Source organism: Schistocerca cancellata, chromosome 4 (assembly GCF_023864275.1).
Source record: "Schistocerca cancellata isolate TAMUIC-IGC-003103 chromosome 4, iqSchCanc2.1, whole genome shotgun sequence".
In the NCBI taxonomy this organism is placed as follows: domain Eukaryota; kingdom Metazoa; phylum Arthropoda; class Insecta; order Orthoptera; family Acrididae; genus Schistocerca; species Schistocerca cancellata.
Genome location: NC_064629.1, coordinates 539579681 through 539605706, shown reverse-complemented (window position 1 = coordinate 539605706; position 26026 = coordinate 539579681). Strand labels below are relative to the sequence as shown.

Here is a 26026-nt window from a genome sequence, read left to right as displayed (position 1 = left end):
AGTTTTTTGGCCTCACCGGACATAGAACATTCTTCTTTGAAACTTGGAATCTAACAGCTTCTTGCCGGCTATGTTGTCAGATTTAGATTCTATTGGACTTTGCCATTATCATAAATGTGTTGTGAACCTTGAACAGACTTAGTTATTTTTCTAAGATACTCAAGAGCTTTACTCCAAAAATGTTTATCTGAAGTGTGTTAACAATTTATGATCAGAGCTGGGTTCCTATCTTTCAGAGCCAAGGCTTAGTACATCACTTTGTTTTCCTCATTACCACACAGTTGAACTATTTTTATGTCCTACTCAGTTGACTTCATGTGGGTTTTTCCTTTACTAAGATAGTTCAGAACTATAACACTTTGTTTTCTCCTTCCAAGTATTGAAAGACTGTTTGTGCTTAACCAAGTGAGTTTAGTTTGTGTGGTGTGCGAACTGTAAGAACTTCGGTACACACACCATCAGATTATTTGACTTGTCACTCTAATGAAGTAGGTGGGTGTCAGCAATATGTCTCGTGGTCTTATTGTGGCGTGTTTATCTTCTGCCGTTAGGTCAGACAATAGAAATGCCACTTGCACGCTTAGAGTAGCAGATTGATGGTGACCAACTTTAAACAGAACTTGATTAATTTTCACACACATTTATTAAAATAATAAAAAGGCATAGATATTACGTAACTTGATTCTGGATGCTGTTTACAATGGACAATCTAAAGTTCCTTTGGTCTTGGTATGTTCATCTTATTCTCACATATCTCTGATACTTGACAGAGTGTCTATACATTTCTCTTCATGGCTATGTACAGGAATATGATAATCTTATTAGGCACAGACTGAAACTTGACTATAGACTGGTACAGACAAATGCAGACTAATGCAGACTGGTACAGACTGGTGCAAACAAATGCAGACTGACTAATCGGAGGTCTGTACACTCGTTATAATACCTCGCGCATTCAGGTATCACTGCGCGACTGTGATCCGCGAGGAGAAAAGGTTCTACGTTAGCAGCAATCTCATTGGCTGCGTTACATATTAATACACGGATCGGCGGAAGCAGAATTTGGTCCATCTCTAAGACAGCGCCATCTCGTAGTGCGGAGACGGACGAGCACTGCGCCTGTGCTGTTGTGCTTAGCGGGGCGCGCTCTATTGGGAAAGTTGTGTACGCGCTGACTACTCAGAACTATGTACACAACAGTTTGTTTCATGATTCCCATGATCTGTCATTATTAAGTTGAATTATGTTTCTCTACATTCAAATAAACTTTGTTCATTTCTTTGTACCTGGGCTGTTTACTTGTGTAACACCTATGGCGGACACTTTACAAATATAGCTTGTTTGTTGTGGTATCAGGCAGATGTAGACTGCAGCTCTTCCATCACCTTATGGATGTTTGTAATGAATCCAGGTATCGTGTAGGCAGGTGTGACAGATGGAAGAAGGAACTCATCTGCAACTGCATAGGCTTGCTGTACATGAGATCTGCCACAGACACTAGTCAGCCCTTCAGCACATTCCATACTCCAAGCATTACTAGTGTGTGTGTGTCCACCAAGGTCTGATCGCAGAACATTAAGTAAATGGTGAAGGCTTTCTACCATGTCATCAGAAACAGCATGGTGTGATGTCACTCTTCTGAGGTGAAAGTCATACAATCACACCATGATACAGAACACCATTTCCCATTGGTGATGTTGGTCGGATGTCACTTGTTTTGGGCAGCCAAAACGCACTATCCAAACAAAGCTAAAGACATGGATCCTGCTTTCTGATGTTTGTTCTTGCAGTGGTAAAACTTCCAGCCATCTCATGAACATGTTGATGACTCTCAGGCAATAGCGGAAGTTGTGAGAAACTAGTAAAGAGTCAACAAGACCCCTGTGCGGGGGAGTAATACATGTCTTGGAAGTAACAAAGTTTTTGAGAGGTGCAGTTAGTACAGGACGCATTCCTGGGTCAATGAAGAGCAACCTTTCTGCACACTAGGGCATATAAGGGCTGTGTCATCAAGGCTCTCCTGTTGTAGTTGCCTGGATGACTTAGTCCATGCAAGGACTTGAATACGTTGTGGCATTGCGATGGAGGTACATACAACCTGGGCCAGCCAGTGGCTTCATCATAGAACCCTACTACATCGGTGCCTTGCAGTGGATTCAGCTGGACTGGCAGATAGTTGTTCCAGAATTGTGAACATGTGAACATCAGCAGTTGACAGTTGGTGCACTGGGTGAAGACGTGATCTTCAACCATAACCTAAAATGTTTTACAGCCTCTTAGGCATGCAAGGGCTCTGTATAAAATGGTAGTGAAGATCACTGTTTTCTATCAGCTTTTTGGAGAAAACCTAACAGTTCTCAGGCTCAGTTGTCATGCTGCTGCAGAACCTCACCCAGAGAATAGGCTGAAACATCTGAAAAAGGTGCCGAGGGAGCTCAAGCAACAAGGATGTGAGAACTTCCTACTGGTTGGATGCAGTGTTAACCTTACAGGTGGACCTGTCTAGCAGTGACTTTTATTTTCTTAGTATCAAGCAATGACTCTTATTTTCTTGTGTAGACAGGTTTCCACTTTACCTGCTGTTCACGTTCAATATTCAGCGACATAATTGTAGAGAAGGTTCACTTGAAGGTTTCATAAAAAACACAATGAAGCACAAACTGATGAGTATCTATCACCCACCAAATGGAGAGTTGGTTAAATTCTTCAACAGTCTTAATAGGATAGTTGGCCAAACTCGATCCAATGACCTTACAGTAAAGGGTGATTTGCACTAACTTCAAACATCAGGATAACACATATAGCTTCCAGCAAGATACCCTATTTAATAACCAGCAAATATGATAAAAATGCTGTTAAGTTCAGAAACATATAATTCCATTACTCTGATTATTATTTCCAGCAAACTGATTAATTAAATGCCGGTCCTCCAGAAATCACAAAATTAATTCAGCATAAATAAATCCTAAACACTACAAACATGATAACAGTCAAAAATATACTAGCTACAGAGAACTGGGACAGTGTCTGACACTAAGAAGGATAAAATAGTAAATGTGACGAATGCTTTACAATTCTGTAGAGGCATTTTGACTCTTGTTGTCCAATTAAAATAATAACAACATACTTGACTCTCAATCAGTTGAAAAAGGGTCAGATTAAAAAACTAACATCTATATTAGTGAAGTTCACACAGAATATCCATAATGTCTACAGACTGTATAAGTCATCTGTAATGTATATTTTCAAAGAAAAAATATCAGTACCAAGAAATCAGAACCCCTAAATCTTGGAAAACAAGTCCAATCAACAGCACAGCCAGTAAGTGTATGAAACACCTTCTGGCACCTCATAAACAAATACCGTAAAACAGGTAAAAACACAAAATGGGTAGCAATGAATATCAGACATGCAGATCAAAAAACTATTCTAGAGTATATGGGTATCTTGGAGAAGTGTCCTACGAAAGAGGTAGCATGGTGTAACTACTTTTTATAGTATTCCTAACAGGCACTTTATTTCACCAACTGGTGCTATAACTCTAAACACAGGTCCACTTACCAACTCTGTACATTGGTACACAATAGAAAAGGGCTTTAAATTTTAGGAAGTAATAAAACAAGAGATGAGCAAAATGATTCTACAGTTCCACTCAAGTGTTTAGGATGGTCCTTGCACAGTAAATTAATTAAAAACTGGGTTAACACTTTGGTTACACCAATTATAAATCTTGTCAATTGTGGTGTCAAGTGCCTTCTCTGCTCAGAAACCCAACATAGATTAAAAAAACACAGCAGTATAACAGCTGTTACAGGATTTTTGCACAAAGTCTATAACTATCTAGATGAAGGGAAGAATACATTGGGCAAAATTTTAGATCTTATAAAGGCATTCAATCTGTTAAACCATGCACTGCTTTTACAGAAACTGAGGGCACGCAATGTCAGACACGTATCTGTTTTACTCCTACCTACATACCTTAAAACTGTAAACAATGCACGAACATAAGCTATCAAAATAGGGTGAGAAAATTCAACTTACAGTCTATGCCAGAAACAGAACTGTGGCATGTATCGTAAGTGTCAAAACTGGGACTATTTCTATTTCTCATGTATGTCTAAATGATATTGTACAACTTATAAGTCCCATGTAATTACTTATATTGATGACACTTCTCTGTTGTTTTATGGAGATAACAAGGAGAAGGTAACTCATTCGTCAACACATGGGAAATCTGAAGTGACTAAATATTTTTGTAACCAGGGTGTAAATATCAATACTACAAAGTAAGAATTGTAGGAGGTCAAAGCAGGCAACTCATGCCACAGATGTAAAGGAAATATTGCACTTAGATGGCATTATTTGATGGGAAAACCATGTTAAATATGTATTCAGTAAAATATGCAGTGAACTACACTTGCATAGACAGCTGTCCAAAACAGTAGGTAACAAAATGCTGAAAACAGCATTCTATGGGTCAGTTCCTGATTCATAAATTATGGGATAGAACTGTGGGTTTGTGCTGCTGAAGTACACTGGAACAATACTAGTGCCACTAAAGAGAGCTATTAAGCTGCTATGTGGTCTGGCATACATGAGACCTATCACGATGCTTTTATTCGAAACAAATATCTAACTGTATACTCCTTTGATGCACACAGACATCACTTTTTCTGTAGACCATCAGAGTGGCACACCCAAATGTTATGATCTACAACACAAGTAGTAAGCACAGTTACTACAGACAAAAACAAAATTAAAAAGAATAGATCCCAGAACATATATCAGGGGCTCAATGTTGTATAACAAATTGCTGGAATCCATAAGAGCATGCCTGGGCAGGAATTAAAAAAATATATATATAATCTTTTCTTGTAAATAAATGTGTGTGTTCACAGACATGATTTTTTAAGTTATATATGTTACACAGTGACCTTTGTACATAATTATAATATGTAGTAAAAGTTGTACACAAATGTTATACATATTATATGTACATACTATGATGTTTTCAATGATGTCATCATTTGATGACTACATGCAAAAAGAAATGTAAGTAAAAGAATAAAATTCCCACAAGATAGGATTTACAGAAATAAATGTTCAAAATTTTCTGTGTAGTGATACAGCCACTCCTATGACAATTTGCAAATTCACCTTGTTCTTATTCTTCTTCCCTTTCAAAAGTTGTTGGCACTTTTATGATCAGATTTTATATCAAGAGAGCTCTTACTTGTGTGTTAGTTGCTTCAGAAAAATGCCATCAGACCAACACCTGTTAATGTTGTTCCAAACTGTTTCAGATGCCACAAGTTTCAAACTGGAGTTACTTGCTGTTGAAAAAGCAAGATTTCTGTCACCACCTAAAATAAATTCCACAGGACCCCCAATCTCCTGAAACCTGTGACAAAACACATGTCATGACAATATTTCATTCCACCTTATATGTTGTTTACAAACATCTTCTTAGTATAACCGAAAAATAACTTATGTGATATTCTACGCTGCCTCCCCACAAGTGTGGCATTTGAAATTATCACATTAGCACTCTTCAATAAAAATAAGTAATTATATTAATGTATAATTCTTTTTATGAACTGAAGTTTACAATGTTATTGCCAGTGAAGATTTATTACTGGTAAATAAAATAAAACTATTTGCATAAGGCATTAATTATCATACAAGGAAAAAGACATCATAAATATGATGTTAGTTCATTAAATTAAAATGTTGTTACTGAACATTTAAATGAACTAAATATATGCATTCTTCATAAAGATGACTAAGAAAGAAGAACAAAGATTAATTCTCAATGTTTTATTTTTCAACATGTTAAGTGGCAAAACTTTCATAATATATACATTTTGTGTTATCTATACAACATTTTGTAGCTTCCATAGAGTAAATGAATTACGGCAGACCATCCTGTAATGCTATACATACAACTTACATTTTTTGTTCATTCCATTCTACTGTTTCAGTTCATTAATATCCCATTGGCAACAACTTTGTACAGACAATACTTCCTATACTTTACATTCCTTCCCAATTTCCAACATATTTTGAAGTCAATTTCTATAGAAATTGTTAGTTCATGTTTCAGCTTAGAGGGAGTCTTTGTAAAGAGCCTGCTGTGTGCTTTAACACGTACAGTGAATATTAAAGTGATATATTATCACTGAACAATGAGGTATGTCTTACTACTACAAAGCTGACCAAAGAAATTTACCTTCACTTTATTATTTGGATTTAATATCAATAATATTAATGCTGTGAAGTTGGTCATCTTGTGAAGGACAAAAAAGTTAACTGAACTGAACTAGTTCATTGGCCAACTTCATCTAGTTTCTTTCTGTGAAGCCATATGCTATGAAAGATGCAGGGATGTCATGTTTCATATGAGAGAATTATTTTATTTTGTTGATAACACAAGAAGTAACTTGCAGAAAATTATCTTGTTCTACATCCTCATTTTGAGCACTTCTGACAAAAACAGACTGCCCATTGAATTTCATATAAAACATTATTGTGAAAAACATAAAATGAAATAAAACAACAGTAAAATGGAAGCAAAAAATTGGAACGTAACACTACTAGACTCATATAGCTTAATGTGCAGCAAACTATCTTGGGAGACAGGGATGTGAGTGGGTCAGATCTGAATCGAATCTATGTAGCAGGCAAAAGGCCACTGGTCTGGTAATTTTTCCCACTAATTTAGACGAATGCTAGGCTGGTCCCCCATTTCCACCTCAAAAAACATGAACCACCACCAGCTAAATATGATAATACATAAAATTACATTAACACGATGCACTGATAGATAGTGCACACTAATTCTCTTCCTCAGATTGACTGACAGCTGTAGTGACAGGGAGTGCATGTGCTCGTGAAGTTGAAATAATCTAAATTTGCCAAATCATGACAATCATCAACCTCTATGCATTCTTCTCATGTTGCTTTATTATTTTTTAAGTTTTTAATTGCATTATTCCCTCCCTCTAAGTCTGGTGGTTTGACTTCCTGCTCCTCTGTTTCTACTTCAAATTCCAATTTCAAATTCTGTTCCTCCTATTCCTCATTCAAGGTTTTCTCTCTGTCCAAAGCTTTGCTTTTATCTAGAATTAGGTTATCATCTTCATCCTTACATAAGACTGCTCTCAGTTGGAGTTCTCTCCTCAGTTCTCTAGATCATTCATAGAACTTTCATATCTCATTATTTTCCCTCATTTTGTCGAACTGCTTTATCTTCCTCCTTTCATATTGTCTTTCCGTCACGGTGCATAACTTATCTGTTCTTTTCTCCTGCTTTCAATATTCTTCTGCAGCTAGCCTTTTTACTTTTTCTTTTTTTTTCTTTTCCCAGTATTCTTTGCCTTGCTTGATTTCTCTCTTGGACACCAGTGAACACTCCCCATCGGACCATTTTATTGTTTTTTGTATTCTATCCTCCACAGTATTTCCTCTATGGCTACACCGATGGCTGTTTTAGCATCTCCCATTTAGTTTCCATGTCCCCTCATCTTCCATGTTCTTCCTTTTCTTGAAAAGCACTTCTTATTTATTCTTGTATTCTTCTTCCTTTTCTTTAATTTGGAGACTTTCTGTATTGTGTTTCACTTTTCCCCTACTCTTTCTGTTTCTCACCAGCTCTATCTCCTGTCTATATCTATATCTGATTCATACTAAGTAATGATCTGTGTCTCAGATTCCCCTCTACAGCTACTAACATCCATAATGTCTGATGTGTGCCGTTTATCTATAATTACATGGCCTATATGGTTTCTTGTAACTCCGTCCAGGGGTACCCAACTGCACTTCATAATATCTAGCCTTGGATTTCATGTGTTTTTTTATCATTATCATCATCCTCTTCCCTCTGCCAAAGTCTATCAGCCTTATTCTGTTATCATTACTGACTTCATGCTGGCTTTCTTCCTCTTTTATGTTTCTAAACACTTCTTATTTTGCTATTTTTGCATTCAGATTCCCATGTATCATTTTCACATCACAACTTTGAACTTTGCTCATTTCCTCCCCCAGTTTGGAGTAAAACCAACCTTCTCATCTTCATCTACATCCTCTGTAGTAGACATCATTGTAACATTAAAAAAAATTTTGCCCCAGGTCTCAAAGGGCACATCCTACCACAAATTGCTGTGAAACTAATTACATCTGCCTTCACTGCACAATGCGTAAGAAAGCCAGTACCATGATGGCCCTTTACATTCTCCACTACACATCAGTATATGCAGTGGCGGCTTGTGAATATACATTCTGGATGTTCACAAATTTTTAGATTCAGATCAGTCTCAGAGTGTGAAATTAATAGCATCTGCTGTATAACAATTTCACTTACTAACAAATTTATACAACTACACCCATTGCCAATAATAATAATATGTATAACTTATCTGATGCAAGAAAGAATTGTTTTTGTGGAATTTTGTTGTTTTGTACATGATTACATATGGTTTAGGGCAATAATGAAATAATGTGTAAGCTTTGCAACTCTCCATTTTGCATTTTTTGTGTAGGTGGGAGTTTTCACACTTTTCCATTTGTTTGGACAAATGTACAAGATCCCTAAGAGATGTATCAGATCACGAATTTACCTCTGGACTGTAAATGAGATATTCTTATGCTGCACCCACACAGCAACCTGTGCTAACAGTACACTTTCCTTGTTCACTTTTAGTCACACTTATTTGATTTCGTCACTCTCCCAATCAACGGATCTGTTCTTGGAGGCTCTAGTTCCTTTGCGGCTAACTTTTCTTGGTAATTTACTTTTCTGTTCCCAGAATGAGATTTTCACTCTGCAGCAGAGTGTATGTTGATATGAAACTTCTTGGCAGATTAAACCTGTGTGCCAGACCGAGACTCGAACTCGGGACCTTTGCCTTTCATGGGTAAGTTCTCTGCCGACTGAGCTACTCAAGCACAACTCACGACCCATCCTCACAGCTTTACTTTTCTAGTAGCATTTAATATAGATTCAACATAGTTCATGTTTAAACTGCACATGAAAGCTGATTCCCGCACAGTAAAATAACCAACTCCAAACACAAAGTGCCGTTTGTCAAAATGATGAAACTCTTGTAGTAACGTCTACCAACATGGTCATTTGACGAGAATACAAATGAGGTTCTCAGATTCATAAGGGTGTACAGCACATTATCATCAATCACACATTTAAGCACATATCAGAGAAACCAGTGATATAGCTTTTCATGAATTTTCATATATGCAATGTGGGCCTACAACACAGATAAACCTGACTCACCATAAGATCAACAGATTTCAAAAGCAAGAATAAATGCTACACTCTCACAATCAATGGTGATGTACTTTAGGCCCTTATGATTCTCACAAGGGAAACTCCCCATCGCACCCCACTCAGATTTAGTGTCAAGATGGCCCGGTGGATAGCTAGTCAAAAACTGAACACAGATCAAGCATGAAAACAAGAAGAAATTGTAGTGAACTGTGGAAAAATAGGAACAGTAAATGACCCAAGCTTAACAAGTGCAATATTGAATGAAAGAAAACAGTCGCGGCATCGTGGTTAAGTGGTCACAGTGATAGACTGTTTGGCGTGCGAGCCGTGTTCAAAACTCACTCATGGCAATTACATTTTTTTTCATAACATTGCGAACTGTCCATCCAGTCACTGAAATGTTTGTTGTCTTTTTGTAGTATTAGCAGTTGTCATACTATAGACTCGATATAGAATATGAGTTAACATATCTGAGTTAACATTGCTGTTGAAAATGCAAGATTTCTGTCACCACCTAAAATAAATTCCACAGGATCCCCAATCTCCTGAAACCTGTGACAAAACACATGTCATGACAATATTTCATTCCATCTTATCTGTTGTTTACAAACATCTTCTTAGTATACCCGAAAATATGTTAACATTGTAAGTAAATGTGAGAATTGTGAGAGCACGCGAGCTAACACATAGACATCTCACAGAAATGAACACAAAAAATAAATGGGTGTCAACTATGTTACAACAAAGGAATTCAACAGCCAAAACTTCCAAAACAGAACGCAACTTCAAAACCAATAAAAACATATGTTACATAGCACAGAGAAACTGTGTGATCGTGAAACTGCTTTTTTCATCATTTCCCCTGATCACATCCACACGAACTCCTAAATTGGGCAAGGAGGCATATCTCACTCACTCACCAGGCTACAAATTAGGTGCATTGGTAAGAGATTTCCACCATATGACACAAATAGTGTCACCAATGCCATGTATGACACACCAGACATGTTTTCCAGTGGAGGATTTGGTTGACTTGTTGCCTTGTCATCAAATGTTTGCGGTTCCCACTTGACAGCCACTTACTTTGGGTTGCTAATAGAGGAGTTGTGCAGAATCCAGAATCAATTGTCATTACTGGTCCCATCCTTTCACCTTGCTGTTGCAAACGGACATCACATCATGACACAGACACAAATTTGAATACAGCAGAAAAAAACTGGCATGGCAGAGTTTCGAACAAGGCTCGACCGTGTTGCAGTCCAACCTGTAAGCACTTAACCATGATTTCACTGCTCTGCTCACTTTCTCTATAACTGCACTTCTTGTCCTTGGACAATTCACTGTTTCTATTTTGCTTTTTTTTTCCACAGTTCAGTACACCCTCTTCCTGTTTTCATGCTTGATTTGTGTTCAGTTTTTGACGGGCTGTTCACTGGGCCCTCTTAGCACTTAATCTGAGGGGGAGTTTTCATTGTCAGTGCCTCAGATGCATTACTGATGATAAAACTCATAAGTTAATATACTATAACTCATTCAGAAACCCATAAACTAGGTTTACTGTTGGTACAATTTTAACATATACTGACATTCAATGTAATTTTACTGCAGTATATAGTGAGTGAATTAGCATATCTGAAGAGTGTGCTATCATCTAGCAGAATTTATGTCAAGCAAACAGGGATAAAAGTCTGTTGCAGCGTGCTGCCACCCATTGGCACTGATGTAAACCTCTAGTTGAGTGACAAGGGCTAGAAGTGCACATCGTGAACAGTGCACATTGCTTATCAAACCTGTATGTATTTGGCCCATAAGGTGATTACACCATGTCAGTTGCGCATGTGCAAAAGCTCCTTAAAACGTGCACAACTGAAGGTATGCTCATGACCCTGTTGCCAAGTTTCACGGAGTCTATAGGAGCAGTAGCATGGTAGATTTAAGTGCCATATCTTTCATATTGAAGCATCTATGTTATTTTTAACAGCATTCAAAGAAAAATAATCAATAAATCCACAAGGTGTCAAAAGTTAGGGTGTTCGCATGCTCTTTTGCTCTTACACAGCAGCCACCACTGAGTATATGTTACCCCGATGCTATCACTCCCTGTTCCTTCCATCATGTTTCTTGTGGTGCCACTATTTTTCCTCTATACTTATCCACTTCTTCTCTAATTTCTTGCCATTTGCCAGGTCTCTTAAATGTCCCCACATTCCACGTGGCTAACATAATATCCATTTTCCTTCTCCTTAACCTTTTTCCTCACCATGCGTAGCAGTTTTGCCTGCTTTATTTATTTATTTGTTTCTTGTCCACTGTGTCGACGTACTCCGTTGCTACACTGGCTGAAAATTGGGTTGTGGATTCTGACATTGACTAGTGTAAGTAAAGAAGCCGACAGGTGCACAGTTGCGTTTCACAGTACTTTCATTTCACTGTTCACAAGCACGTAATAATACACAGTTAGATGGTTAGTGTGCTATTGTTTAATTGTCGATAAGCCTCATTAATAGTTTGCAGGCAAACCTCCACATACTGCTACAATAGTTTCCTGTTGAACATTTACGAACAGCAAAGCCTAACCACAAAGTTCACAGTTCTTGAAGAATAGAAAGGTGGAGCAGACACTGTTATTGTTTTTACACACGGCCTAATTGTTTAACACTTATTCCACAGTCAATCTGAAGCAATGTTGTTGTTCTAACCAACACAGGTTTCTTGTCTGAAACTCGGCTGTGGACTGACTGTCTCAGGACCAAATATTGGGCCCTTATATATCTTCACAATAATAGGTACTGAAACTACACATTGTTTGAAGTTAAATTTACAGAAATTACAATTAAAGCTTAACTCTTTAAATTAACTGAATAGATCGAAAAATTCTGTCTTGTAAACAGTTTCGTCTACTACGAGAGTTAGGCTGAATTATTTGTTTAAATCATGAAATTAACACATACACTTATGCAAACAACACTTTTGACAAAACTGTTAATTTCTTTTGAATTAATTATGGGCTTTGCTAACATGTTTTTGAAGAGAGCTAAATAGATACTTTAAGATTATTAGTATGTTGTCTTCCAAATGTTTATAATTAGTACAGAATTTATATTTGTTTATATGTCAACAATAGAATTTTGAGTTACAAAAAATTAGTGATTTCACCCTATAATAAATTAGAAAATCAATTACATATCTAAAACTAAGCACAAAATTAAATCTGGTGTTATAGTCTTTAAAACTGAGGGCCAACCTTTCTCTTTTATGAAAATACAGATTATACTCACGTATGTTAATGATAATTAGTTGAAAATGAAAAAAAACAAATTTAAGTAGGCAGATGGCAAAACAAGAGGGGAATTAAAAATATCCCAGCCTGCTTCATCACACGTCATCATACTGTATCTGTAACCTTCTGAGATCAATGTGTGGTATCTGCAAAAATTTCATTTTATGAGATGAGATTGTTAGCCCCTCGCCCAACCCCCAATCTGGAGGACCAGCATTTTCCCTTGGGGTTTACTCCCCTACAGTGATGGTTTCCCAATGCCTATCGAGCCCCTCCCCGCTAGCCCTATGTGAGACATGATTCATTTCGTTCCTCTGTCCAGGCCTGTCTGGCTTGGGTGACCTTGACAATTGCTATGCTACTGGTATAGTCCTCAACTTCACTGGAGCTTGCAGTCACTCCCACCCGTCACTGAAGGTGCCTTCAACAAGGCTGTGTCTCATGGGAGGGAAAGAGTTTGTTGCATAATGCAAAATATGTGTGCATCGACATCTCCTTGCTAGAAGAAAATGTTTCCCTGACAATGTGGGAAGAGCAACGGAATGGGATGGATGATATGGGTATGCCCTCTACTTTTTGATGCTCCCTCAATAAACATCAGATGTGTAAAATCTATTGGCTATCAATACACTACCATTTTGGGCATAGTTGATCCTGTATGCCAAAACCTGACACACTTTCCTGTTGTCTATCTTCTGTCAAAGCTGTACTGACAAAGGAAAACCATTAATGCCAGGGCAGAATCTACTCCAAGATCAACTCTGTATAATCAACACCTCAGTTGGCATATTTCACTACACCACCAATGGCAGGCTGCACAGTCAGGAAGAGTGTGTGGAAGAGATGTGAGTAGCATCCATGCTCACACCCTAGCTTGCAGCAAAAAGTTTTTATTTTTCCATAGCCATATTTTCAGAGATATTAATTTTTCATTCTCAATAAATGTAACATTAGAAACATTTGTAAAGGAATTATGTTCACTTAACACCTGTTTTATGATAGTGTCTGTAAGTACCAGGAACATGCTGTTACTGATTACTTTGATGGGATCAGATCAATGGTGCCAACTGATTTCAATTACACAGAAGTGGGTAGTGAAAAAGTTTGTGATCCAAGTACTTGACCGAGAACAACAATTTTTAAGTACATTATTAAATGTTTGTAGACAATGTGTTAACAGCAGTGACCCACTGAGTTTTTTCATTCTGCTTAAAACAGTTTTATCTGCTACTCAAATTACATGCAAAAAATTTACTGTAGATGGTCTAAGATCCCTTCTACATCTACATCTACATTTATACTCCGCAAGCCACCCAACGGTGTGTGGCGGAGGGCACTTTACGTGCCACTGTCATTATCTCCCTTTCCTGTTCCAGTCGCGTATGGTTCGCGGGAAGAACGACTGTCTGAAAGCCTCTGTGCGCGCTCTAATCTCTCTAATTTTACATTCGTGATCTCCTCGGGAGGTATAAGTAGGGGGAAGCAATATATTCGATACCTCATCCAGAAACGCACCCTCTCGAAACCTGGCGAGCAAGCTACACCGCGATGCAGAGCGCCTCTCTTGCAGAGTCTGCCACTTGAGTTTGTTAAACATCTCCGTAACGCTATCACGGTTACCAAATAACCCTGTGACGAAACGCGCCGCTCTTCTTTGGATCTTCTCTATCTCCTCCGTCAACCCGATCTGGTACGGATCCCACACTGATGAGCAATACTCAAGTATAGGTCGAACGAGTGTTTTGTAAGCCACCTCCTTTGTTGATGGACTACATTTTCTAAGGACTCTCCCAATGAATCTCAACCTGGTACCCGCCTTACCAACAATTAATTTTATATGATCATTCCACTTCAAATCGTTCCGCACGCATACTCCCAGATATTTTACAGAAGTAACTGCTACCAGTGTTTGTTCCGCTATCATATAATCATACAATAAAGGATCCTTCTTTCTATGTATTCGCAATACATTACATTTGTCTATGTTAAGGGTCAGTTGCCACTCCCTGCACCAAGTGCCTATCCGCTGCAGATCTTCCTGCATTTCGCTACAATTTTCTAATGCTGCAACTTGTCTGTATACTACAGCATCATCCGCGAAAAGCCGCATGGAACTTCCGACACTATCTACTAGGTCATTTATATATATTGTGAAAAGCAATGGTCCCATAACACTCCCCTGTGGCACGCCAGAGGTTACTTTAACGTCTGTAGATGTCTCTCCATTGAGAACAACATGCTGTGTTCTGTTTGCTAAAAACTCTTCAATCCAGCCACACAGCTGGTCTGATATTCCGTAGGCTCTTACTTTGTTTATCAGACGACAGTGCGGAACTGTATCGAACGCCTTCCGGAAGTCAAGGAAAATGGCATCTACCTGGGAGCCTGTATCTAATATTTTCTGGGTTTCATGAACAAATAATGCGAGTTGGGTTTCACACGATCGCTGTTTCCGGAATCCATGTTGATTCCTACATAGTAGATTCTGAGTTTCCAAAAACGACATGATATTCGAGCAAAAAACATGTTCTAAAATTCTACAACAGATCGACGTCAGAGAGATAGGTCTATAGTTTTGCGCATCTGCTCGACGACCCTTCTTGAAGACTGGGACTACCTGTGCTCTTTTCCAATCATTTGGAACCTTCTGTTCCTCTAGAGACTTGCGGTACACGGCTGTTAGAAGGGGGGAACTGTCCTTAAAGCTCCAGTACCTTTTCAGCAAGCATCTCTAACATGTTGACTGCTTTCTGACTATTGCCAGTTTGGCTCAACATTCAGGGTTATGAAGTACTGAAAGATTGTGATATTTTCTTTTGGGTAATGAAATAAAGGTTAAATAAATACTGTGGCTTTTCTTACAAGGGAACCTCCCCATCGCAACCCCCTCAGATTTAGTTATAAGTTGGCACAGTGGATAGGCCTTGAAAAACTGAACACAGATCAATTCAGAAAACAGGAAGTTGTGTGGAACTATGAAAAAAATAAGCAAAATATACAAACTGAGTAGTCCATGGCAAGATAGATGTGAGCTCAGGAGCGCCGTGGTCCCGTGGCTAGCGTGAGCAGGTGCGAAACGAGAGGTCCTTCGTTCGAGTCTTCCCTCGAGTGAAAAATTTAATTTTTTATTTTCAGACAATTATTATCTGACAAACTCTAATGTTTTCATCACTTTTTTGGGAGTGATTATCACATCTACAAGAAAACCTAAATCGGGCAAAGAAGAAGAATCTTTTTACCCATTCGCCAAGTGTGCAAGTTAGGTGGGTCGACAACATATTCTTGTCATGTGACGCACATGACGTCACCAGTGTCGTATAGAATATATCAGACGTGTTTACCTGTGGAGGAATCGGTTGACCTATGACCTTGTGATCAAATGTTTTCGGTTCCCATTGGAGAGGCACGTCGTTTCGTCTACTAATCGCAAGGTTTTGCGGTGCGGTCACAAAACACAGACACTAAACTTATTACAGTGAACAGAGACGTCAATGAATGAAAGGACAGATCATAACTTTGCGAAAATAAAAAAGTAAAATTTTCACTCGAGGGAAGACTTGAACCAAGGACCTCTCGTTCCACAGCCGCTCACGCTAACCACGGGACCACGGCGCTCCTGAGGTCATGCAATTCTTGATTTTGCATATGTTTCGCATGGGCTACTCAGTTTGTATATTTTGCTTATTTTTTCATAGTTCCACACAACTTCTTCCTATTTTCTCGACTGATCTGTGTTCAGTTTTTCAAGGCCTATCCACTGTGCCAACTTATAACTAAATCTGAGGGGGGTGCGATGGGGAGGTTCCCTTGTTAGCATACAAGTTTTGTTCATAATGATTTTAGCACTGTAACTCCCCACATGTGCTCATCTTTCCGTTAACTCTTCTGTCTTAGTCCCTATTGTGCCATAGCAAGTAATGAAATTAAGTATGTTATGCACTTCAACAACATTGACTATTCATCTTTGTTTTTCCACTAGAAAGCTACCTAGCTGCCTTCAAAGGCATGGCTACTGATTCCAACCCTTGGTTAGGCACTTTTCAGAGATTCCCCACCTTGATAACAATATAGGCATTATGAAAAACTTCTGACCTGTAACTGCTATTAAAAGCCATCTTTTCCATTATTTTCTGGGGAGAACTAAGCATGTAAACTATCTTCATTATTTGGATGCCAGTACCAACTGACAACAGTATATTCCATTTCATTTGGAGTGTCAAAGACATCACACTAGACCCCATCACCAGTGAAATATACAGAAGTACAACAGAAGTACACACACACACACACACACACACACACACACACACACACACACCAGCTATTAAAATTGTACATTTGTTGGTGATCTGGCGTTATACAGGGTGTGAAATTTTGTACACAGAGCAAACACCTCTGGCTGCAGCAATAACTCTTAACTCAGCTGGGCATTCAGTGAACTGAGTCTGGATGACAGATACAGGTATATCATTCCATACTGCATCAACTCTATGTCAAAGTTCATCAATTATAATGACCAGTGAGTAATGGCAGGCCAGTCTCTTGGCATTCTGTGACCTGATGTTTTCAGAAGGTGACACATCTGCAGAACATGCCAGTCAGGACAACAGTCGAACACCATCCACACTGAGGCAGGTTGCAACAGCACAGGCAACATGCAGTCTCTCAAGTAATATTGTTGATAGTGCACAGCCATTGACCTTAGTATATCATATGTCCACATTACCATCTATCTGTGTACGCTATGAAATCCCATACCATCACACTGGCTGCCAGCCCATACAGTGACAAATGCAATCTGGCAAGGTTTGGTCTTCTCCAAGCCTCCGCATACACGTGTCCCTCATGATGCTGTATTCAGAACTGGGATTCATCTGAAAATAAAATGTTGTTGATGGGTCCATTTCTTGAGCCAAGGAACAGGATGTGGCTGTGTGACCATGCGTCACCAAGTGAAAAATGTGTCCTTCCTCTTGGGGCCATTGATACTGTGCATGGCACTAACTACAGCCCTCAAAAATCTACTGATTCCATATTTATATGGCACTTGTGGGTCATGACCAACATGAGCAGAAATATTGAAGAATGATAAACTGCCATCAGCAGCAAGCGATACTACCTGCTGGTACATAGTGCACACCCATTGACCTTAATATAACAGAATCCCCATTCACCAGTCATGGCATATTAAGAGTTCAGCAGCTTTTTGACATAGTAATTTGTTTTCCATTTCGACAAGTTTCATCAAAATCAAATAACTCAGTGGCAGTTTTAGAGTTACCAACATGTGTGTTCTTGCGCTCTGCTGTAAAAAGTCATGTACAGGGACTGGAGGAAGAGAATGGGTGGGGGAGTCATAAGAGAAAAAGCAGGGGATGGGAGAAAGCTGTAGATAAAATGAAAGTAATGGTATTTCAGTGCAGACAACCAGTAAGATCTAAAATAGTTTTAGATAATAAAATCTCGGAGTAAGTTAAAACATTTTAAATATCTAGGATGTGATGTTGCTTACTAATATACCCACGACATGGAGCAAAAATTAAATAAATTTACTTCCACATGTGTAATGATCATAAAATGTTTGCAAAATAAAGCCAAGAAAGAAACCCAGCTGAAGTTTTATTAAACAATAGCATTACTAACACTTATTTATGGAAGTGAAACATGGGCAAGACACAAAGAAAGTACAATACAGGCTCCAGAAATGAGATTTCTAAGAAGAGCAGAAGGATGTACAAGGGAAGATTGTACAAGAAATGAAGATATAAGGAAAGATTAAGGAACATATGACTTAAAATAAAAACTGAAGGAAAATGGGAGACAATGGAAGGAAAATGTAGATCATATGGGTAGAGAAAGAGTTCCTGAAAAGGTTCTCAATTATGAATGCAGTGAAGAAGAAATGATGTAGGAAGACCATACATGAGATGGAGTGCCATAACAGAAATTTGCCTTATACATGAAGTGAAGAATGAGAACAAGAAATTACCTTCCCCCCACCCCCGCTCTCTCCCTCTCTAACACACACACACACACACACACACACACACACACACACACATACAATTCTACTCATGTATAATATTCCACTTTTCAAGTCAACAGATGCTCAGAAGTATACACTGTTTAACGGTAACAGATGACTTGCAGAACTGTTCAGCCTGCAGCACAGGAACCTCAAGTTCAACAAACCTGAACCTAGCCATTAGTGGCTGAGAGCCCTCAGATGGCATATGTAGCTATGTATGTGTAATGTATGAAAACAGAGACTTTTATGAATGGAATGGGTGGGCAGCACAGTCACAAAGTGAAAATTTAAATAAAGAGATTTATATCATTTGTGGAATCTATGTCTAATGATATGCGTCAACAGTTTTCACTGAATTGCTAGAGATGAAGCAAGCTGGAATATATTTAATTCACCTCTTGTTTTTGCCATCTGCCTACTGAAATTGGTTTTTTCATTTTTGAACTATTTACCCTTAACAGACATGAGTATAATCTATATTTTCATAATGGAGAAACGTTGGCCCTCAGTTTTAAAGAATACAACACCAGATCTAATTTTGTGCTTAGTTTTATGTATGTAATTGATTTTATAATTTATTTTGACTATTCCTAGTTAGTATCTTTTATTATAGAAAGAAATCAGTGATTGTTTAGTAAGTTAAATTCTATTTGATGTATATACAAATATAAACTGTGTACTAGTTATAAACATTTGGAGGAACAACTAATAGTATTCTTAAAGTATTTATTTGGCTCTATTCAAATACATGTTAGCAAAGCCAGACCTTAATTAATTCCAAAGTAATTAACAGTTTTGTCAAAAGTATTGTTAACATAACTATATATGTTAATTTCATGATTTAAACAAATAATTCGGCTTAATCCTCATAGCACAAGAAACTGTTAAAAGGAACCAATTTTTCAATGGATTCAGTTAATTTAATGAGTTAAGTTTTAATTGTAATTTCTGTAAATTAAACTTTGAACAATGTGTAGTTTCAGTACCTATTATTGTTATGATATATAAGGGCCCAATTTTTGGTCACAAGACAGTTAGTCCATGGCCGAATTTCAGTCGAGGAACCTGTGTTGCTTAGAACGAAAACAATGTATCAACAGTGAAATAAGTGTTACACCAATAGGCCATGTGTTAAAGCAATGACAGTGACTGTTCAACTTATTTGAAGGACTGTGAACTATGTGGTTATGTTTTTATTGCTCGTAGATGTTCAACAGAAAACTATTGTAGCAGTATGTGGAGGTTAGCCTGCAAACTATTAATGAGGCTTATGAAAAGTTTAAACAAATGTACACTGGCCATACATCAATAACTGTGTATTATTGGGGGGGAGGGGGGGGTGCAAAGTGAAAGTAAACTACAGGGAAACACAAATGTGTACCTGTTGGCTACATTATTTACAGTAGTCAGTGTCCACATTAAAAACCCCAATTTTTCAGCCAGTGTGGCAACGCAGTACATCAACACCGAGGACAACAAAGAAAGAATTAAAAAGTAGGTGAAACTGCTACACACTAGCCAGTATATATACAAATATAAATTTGAATAGCTCCAAAGAAAATTTTAACGAGTTAAGCATTTCAGTTGAAGTGACGTATTGAGCACTTATCAGCTACAAAATTATGACCACTCATCTAATAATATATTGACTTGGGGGAGACGTTGGAAGGAGGGGGACATAAGACATGAAGTCATCCAAGTTCTTTGCAGTAACAATTATGCAGCCCACAGTTTTATAGCACATTTTGTGACAGCCAGAGATCCCAGAGATTGCACACAGGAAGATACGGAGTTTACCTGCTGATGTGTCTTCTTGCAGTGTATTAACTATCCCATGTATTAAATAATTTTTGGTTCATCTGAACTATGTCCTGAAAACATTCCAATTGTTGTTCATTTTAACTGTAATTAACAAGAAAAATTGTGTAGGATGGATCTCAAACCACACTTCGGTTACGGTCAAAATCAGACTGACAGTCAATCCTGTATGACCAGAAGCACTGTCACGGTGGATTAACCAGTCCTCTGATCACCACAAAATGGGGAATTTTTGTAGCAGTACCACATGAAATTTCTTTAACAATTGAAAGTAGTAATGCCTGTTAACCTCATTAACTGTGGTACCTTAGGAAATAAATTCATACCGAACTATCCCCTTTGTGTGTAAAAAATGTTTTCACACTAGTTTTAATCTGTTCTGATTCCTTTGATTGCGGTGATTAAGCAGTATTCCAACATTTTGAAAACTGACTGATTTCTGTGTCACACTTAGAGCACTAAATCTCAACTATAATGATTTTTGACAAAATCTTGATATTAGTAGGCTTTTTTGCCTGAACTCGAAAATTCTGAACATGAGAAAAGTATTTGTGAAAATAAGTACTCCAAATAAACAGTTGCATGGTCAACTGATTAAAACCAGTGCGAAATGTGGCACTTAACAGGAAAATCGGTCATTACCTCCTCTCCACCAGTAGGAATGGAATTCTAGTTACATTTTGGTCACTCCTCGTATCAGGTAGTCTCCCAGAAGACAATGTATCAGGAAAACAATCTGTGCGATGTTGGAACAGGAAGCACAATACATTCGACCAGAAATTTCTTTTTCCATTGTTTCAATTTCCAACCACAATATACCCACGCCCACTGCAACAGTAACTGTTGATTCCATGCCAAGAGTGATTCAAGTTAAACCATCGGCTCTGGAGTCGTGCAAGTGGTGTGTGCAAAAACTTTTATGTTTTTCCCTAAGATTACAACCCACTGTTAGTTGTAACAAAGATTACAATTTTTTATACTATACAGAGCAGAGAAGCTTTCAACATTCATATTTCTGTACAAGGAATTGATACTAAATGCTTTATAATCTTCTGAAATTTTTGTCATCAGTTTTACAGAAAACAATGAGTAATTGCCATTCACATTATGTTTTTGAGAATACCAGTCATTACACTCTTTCATTTGTCAAAGTTACTTAAATCAATAACTCTCTCATTATATGAACACACAGTGAACCAAAACATTTCTTTCAATTACAGGTACCTGTGACATAATTTTATACTGCATCAAATACTCACAATATGATCTAATTTCCACAGCAGAATGGCAGTAATTATGTAATGGTATATTCTGTGGTATGTAATAATTGAAGCAATCTCTAAATGTTGTACAAAACTTCTCGAAGAATGTCAATACTTTTGGATTTTAGGAGACCACTCACTGAAAGGCAGAAGTATTAAGTTGTCAATAGGCACACACAAAAGAAAAAAGAAAAAGCTTACTAGCTTTCAGAGTTATCCTTTGATGAGCTAGAGTAAAAACACACACACACACACACACACACACACACACACACACACACACACACTTATGCCTCTACATGGTGATGGCTGGACTAACAGTGCCAATGCTATTTTTCAGCAGGCAGACTGGTTATGGTGGGGGTAGTTTCAGGTGTGGTGGGTAGAGGGAGAGGGAGAGGGAGATGGAGATGGAGAGGGAGGGGAGGGGGAAGGGGAGGGGAGGGGGAGGCAGGGAGAGGGACTGGGTGTGGATGACTATCGGCTCGGCGGGAGACCACCAGTTTGCTGGCTAGGAATACAGGAGGGAGGGGTGGCAGGTATAGAGGCAGGCACAATGTAGCGACCAGTGGGAAGCAACACATGCTGAAGGCGATGTGAGGACATGAGTTGGGAGGAGGTGACAGGATGGAGGAAGGTGAAACTGTTGGGTGGTGGGTGCAAATACAGTAGGTTACCTGATATTGAGGCCAGGACAATTACAGGAGTGGAGGATGTGTTGTAAGGATAACTCACATAATGACATGTATAGTTCAGAGAAGCTGGCAGGGGACGGAAGGATCCAGATGGTTTGAAGCAGCCTTTGAAATTGAGCATGTTGTGATCACCTGCATGTTGTGCTGCCAGGTGGTCAACTTTGTTCTTGACAACAGTTTGGCAATGACCATTCATCTTGGCGGACATCTGGCTGGTAGTCATACCAACATAAAAACCCGTGCAGTGTTTGCAGCAGAACTGATACATGAATGGCTGTTTTTGTACGCAGCCTGGCCTCTGACGGAATAAGATAAGCTTGTGACAGGATTGGAGTACCAAATGCTGAGTGGGTGGATTGGGCAGATCTTGCAACTAGGTCTGCTAGAGGGATATGGTGCAGTAAATCTCTTTGTGGACTGGGTTTGCGGCGCAGGGGGGTGGGGGTATTGCCTGTCTGTGAAAGCCTTTGTGAGTCCTTCAGCATACTGATACTGGGCAAAGGAATTCTCACCACAGCAGATGTCAGCCATGGGTGGCTAGATTGTATGGGAGGGATTTTTTGGTGTGTAAGGGATGGCAGCTGCCAAAATGCAGGTACTGTTGTTTGTTAATGTGGACTTTGGAGTGGATGAAGCCATCAGAGAGGTGGAGGTCAACATCAAGCAAAGGTGATGAGTTTGGTAGGAGGCCAACCAGGTGAAGCAGATGGCAGAAAAGGTGGTGAAGTTGAGAAGGAATGTGCATAGGACACTCTGGTCCTAAGTCCAGATCCTGAGAGTACCATCAATGAACCTGAATGAGACTAGGTGTTGGGAGTATGGGAGGCTAGGAAGGCTGCCCCTAGATGACCCATAAACAGGTTGGCATAAGTGGGTATCATGCGGATGCCCATGGCTGTGTTGCAGATTTTTTTGTAAACCTTCCCTTCAAAGGAAAAGTAATTGTGGGATAGGATATAGTTGGTAAGGTGTATAAGGAAAGAGATGGTTGGTTTAGAGTATGAAGGGCATTGGAAGAGATAGTGGTCAACAGAGGCAAGGCCGTCAGCATGAGGGATGTTGCTGCATACGGAGATGGCATGAACAGTGATGAGTAAGGATTCAGGAGGTAAAGGGGTGGTGATGGTGGAAAGTCGGTAAGTGGGCAAGTGGTCAGTATCTTTGATGTGGGAGGATAAGTTTCAGGCAATTGGCTGAGGTGTTGGTCAACAAGAGCAGAAATTCTTTCAATGGAAGCACAATAGCCAGCTCCACCTCTCCGATGGGTCCATCTACACTGCTGTCCACATTAAACCCAATAACCACCAACAGTAACTGCATTCTGACAGCTGCCATCCCTTCCACGCCAAAAATTCCCTCCCACACAGCCTAGCCACCTGTGGATGATGTATCTGCAGTGATGAGAATTCCCTTGCCCAGTATGCAGAAGGCCTCACAAAGGCCTTCACAGACAGGCAATACTCCCCAAATTCAGTCCGCAAAGAGATTTGCCATGCCATACCCTCACATACCCCCAATCCTCCCACCACCCCCAAGAACCAGCTATAAAGGAGTGCCCTCTCATCCTATACGGGAACAACTGAACCATATACTTCACCAGGGCTTTCATTATCTACCACCCTGGCCTGAAATGAGGGACATCTTACATAAGATCCTTCCCACCTCTCCTGAAGTGCTGTTCCATCGCCTGCCAATTTACACAACATCCCAGTCAATCCTGATGCTACTTCCAGTCCCTGGCCACAGGGATCATATTCCTGTCGTAGAATGAGGTGCAAGACCTGCACAATCCACCCACACAGCACCACCTCCATCTGTCCTGTCACAGGCTTATCCTATTCCATCACAGGCCGGGCCACCTGTGAAAGCAGCCATGTCATGTACCGAATCTGCTGCAAACACTACACAGCTTTTTATGTTGGTATGACTACCAACCAACTGCTCGACAGGATGAATGGCCAATGCCAAACTGTTGTCAAGAATAAAGTTGACCACCCTGTGGCACAATATCCAACTGAACACAACGTGCTCAATTTCAATGGCTCCTTCACAACCTGAGCCATCTGGATCCTTCCCTCCATCACCAGCTTCTCTGAACTATGCAGATGGGAGTTATTCTTACAACGCATTCTCCACTCCTGTTGTCTGGCCACAATCTCAGGTAACACAATGTACCTGCACCCTCCACCCAACAATTTTCCCTTCGTCCATCCTGTCACTTCCTCCCAATGCATGTCCCCACATCGCCTTCAGCATGTGTTGCTTCCCACCGGCCTCTAAAATTGTGCCAACCCTTATACGTGCCACCCCTCCCTCTCACATTCCTAGCCAGCAAACTGGCCATCTCACGCCGAGCTGCTAGCTGCCATCCCAAGTCCCTCTCCCTCTCGCTCTACCCACCACAACCGACACTACCCCCACCACAACCCTGTCTGCTGAAAAGAAGCATTGGCACTGTTAGTTCAGCCGGCACAATGCAGGGGCACAGGCATAGGTGTGTGTGTGTGTGTGTGTGTGTGTGTGTGTGTGTGTGTGTGTGTGTGTGTGTGTATTTCTTTTTTTTATGTTACCATGTCAAAGGATAACTCCAGGTAACTCCAAAAGCTAACAAGTTTTCTTTCTTTTGTGTGTGCAACTCAACACTTGTGCCTTTCAGTGAATGGTCTCCTTTTAACCCAAAAACACAACAATCTTTACATATATGTAACCCAAATATATATATTGTATTACCTGATCTGAAAATATATGGATAAATTCCATTTGTTTATGAAGGACTGGTACTGTGGGTGACTGTGGAATTTACTTATGTCCCCTTCCACTCCACAGAAGTACTCCAACTTTTTCATAAACATCTCAGTTTCTGAAAAATGCTAAAATCGATTAAATTAAAATTTGACATTAAAGTTCTTTATTTTAAATATATAAATACCTTGACTCAATCACAGTGTAAATTCAACAGCAAAATCAACAAACCTTATAAAACAGATCTGGATTCCCTGGAGCAAATATAGATGATAAATTCATTTCAAGCCTCTCTTCAACTTCAGGCCAAAAACTGTTCAAGACAAAACTAAAACTCTTTACAGCTGGAAATCTGGAAACATATATGCACAAAAATTAAATTACATTTAAAATGTACAGAGATCTGTAAACTCAATAAGAAGAAATAATTATACAAATAAGAAAGAAATAATTATACAAAAATAAGCAGTGGTTAACTGAACATAACAACCTATACATTCTTGTTACATGACATCACAGAACACTTGTGACCATAAATTAAAGAATCATTGAGATCAATGAAACAACACTGTGTCATGATGACAATGTGTGCAGGGCAACATAGAAACATGTGACATAGATGGTTAGCAGAAAACTTCTAAGAGTGCTTACAAATACTCTGTGTCTGTCAACACTTTATTTGAAGTAGTTGGGACTGCATTCTGTGTGCATTATGCACAGAATATTCCAGCTGTACGAAATGGGACTGTAAAGTGAACATACTGGCAGATTACATGCCGACCATAGTCACTGCAATGTGGGCTGGAAGTAAAAATGTTGCATGTAGCACATTATCATTTCTGTGGAGAAAATTTAACAAGTTGAGGACTGAGCGCGAGTGTGGACGCTCAACCGGCTGGTACTGAGCGATTTCACAGTTTT

General features: G+C 39.1%; 1 protein-coding gene across 1 annotated transcript in view; it reads right to left on the bottom strand.

The window, feature by feature from the left end:
* The window catches only part of LOC126183810 (conserved oligomeric Golgi complex subunit 2), an 85124-nt gene that overhangs the window by 32504 nt on the left and 26594 nt on the right, over positions 1-26026 (bottom strand). The window contains exons 5-7 of the mRNA XM_049926057.1: positions 25337-25457; positions 25094-25233; positions 5234-5401 (exon numbers count right to left, since the gene is read on the bottom strand). Coding sequence (XP_049782014.1) covers positions 5234-5401; positions 25094-25233; positions 25337-25457 — 429 coding nt within the window. The remainder of the gene's footprint in view (positions 1-5233; positions 5402-25093; positions 25234-25336; positions 25458-26026) is intronic.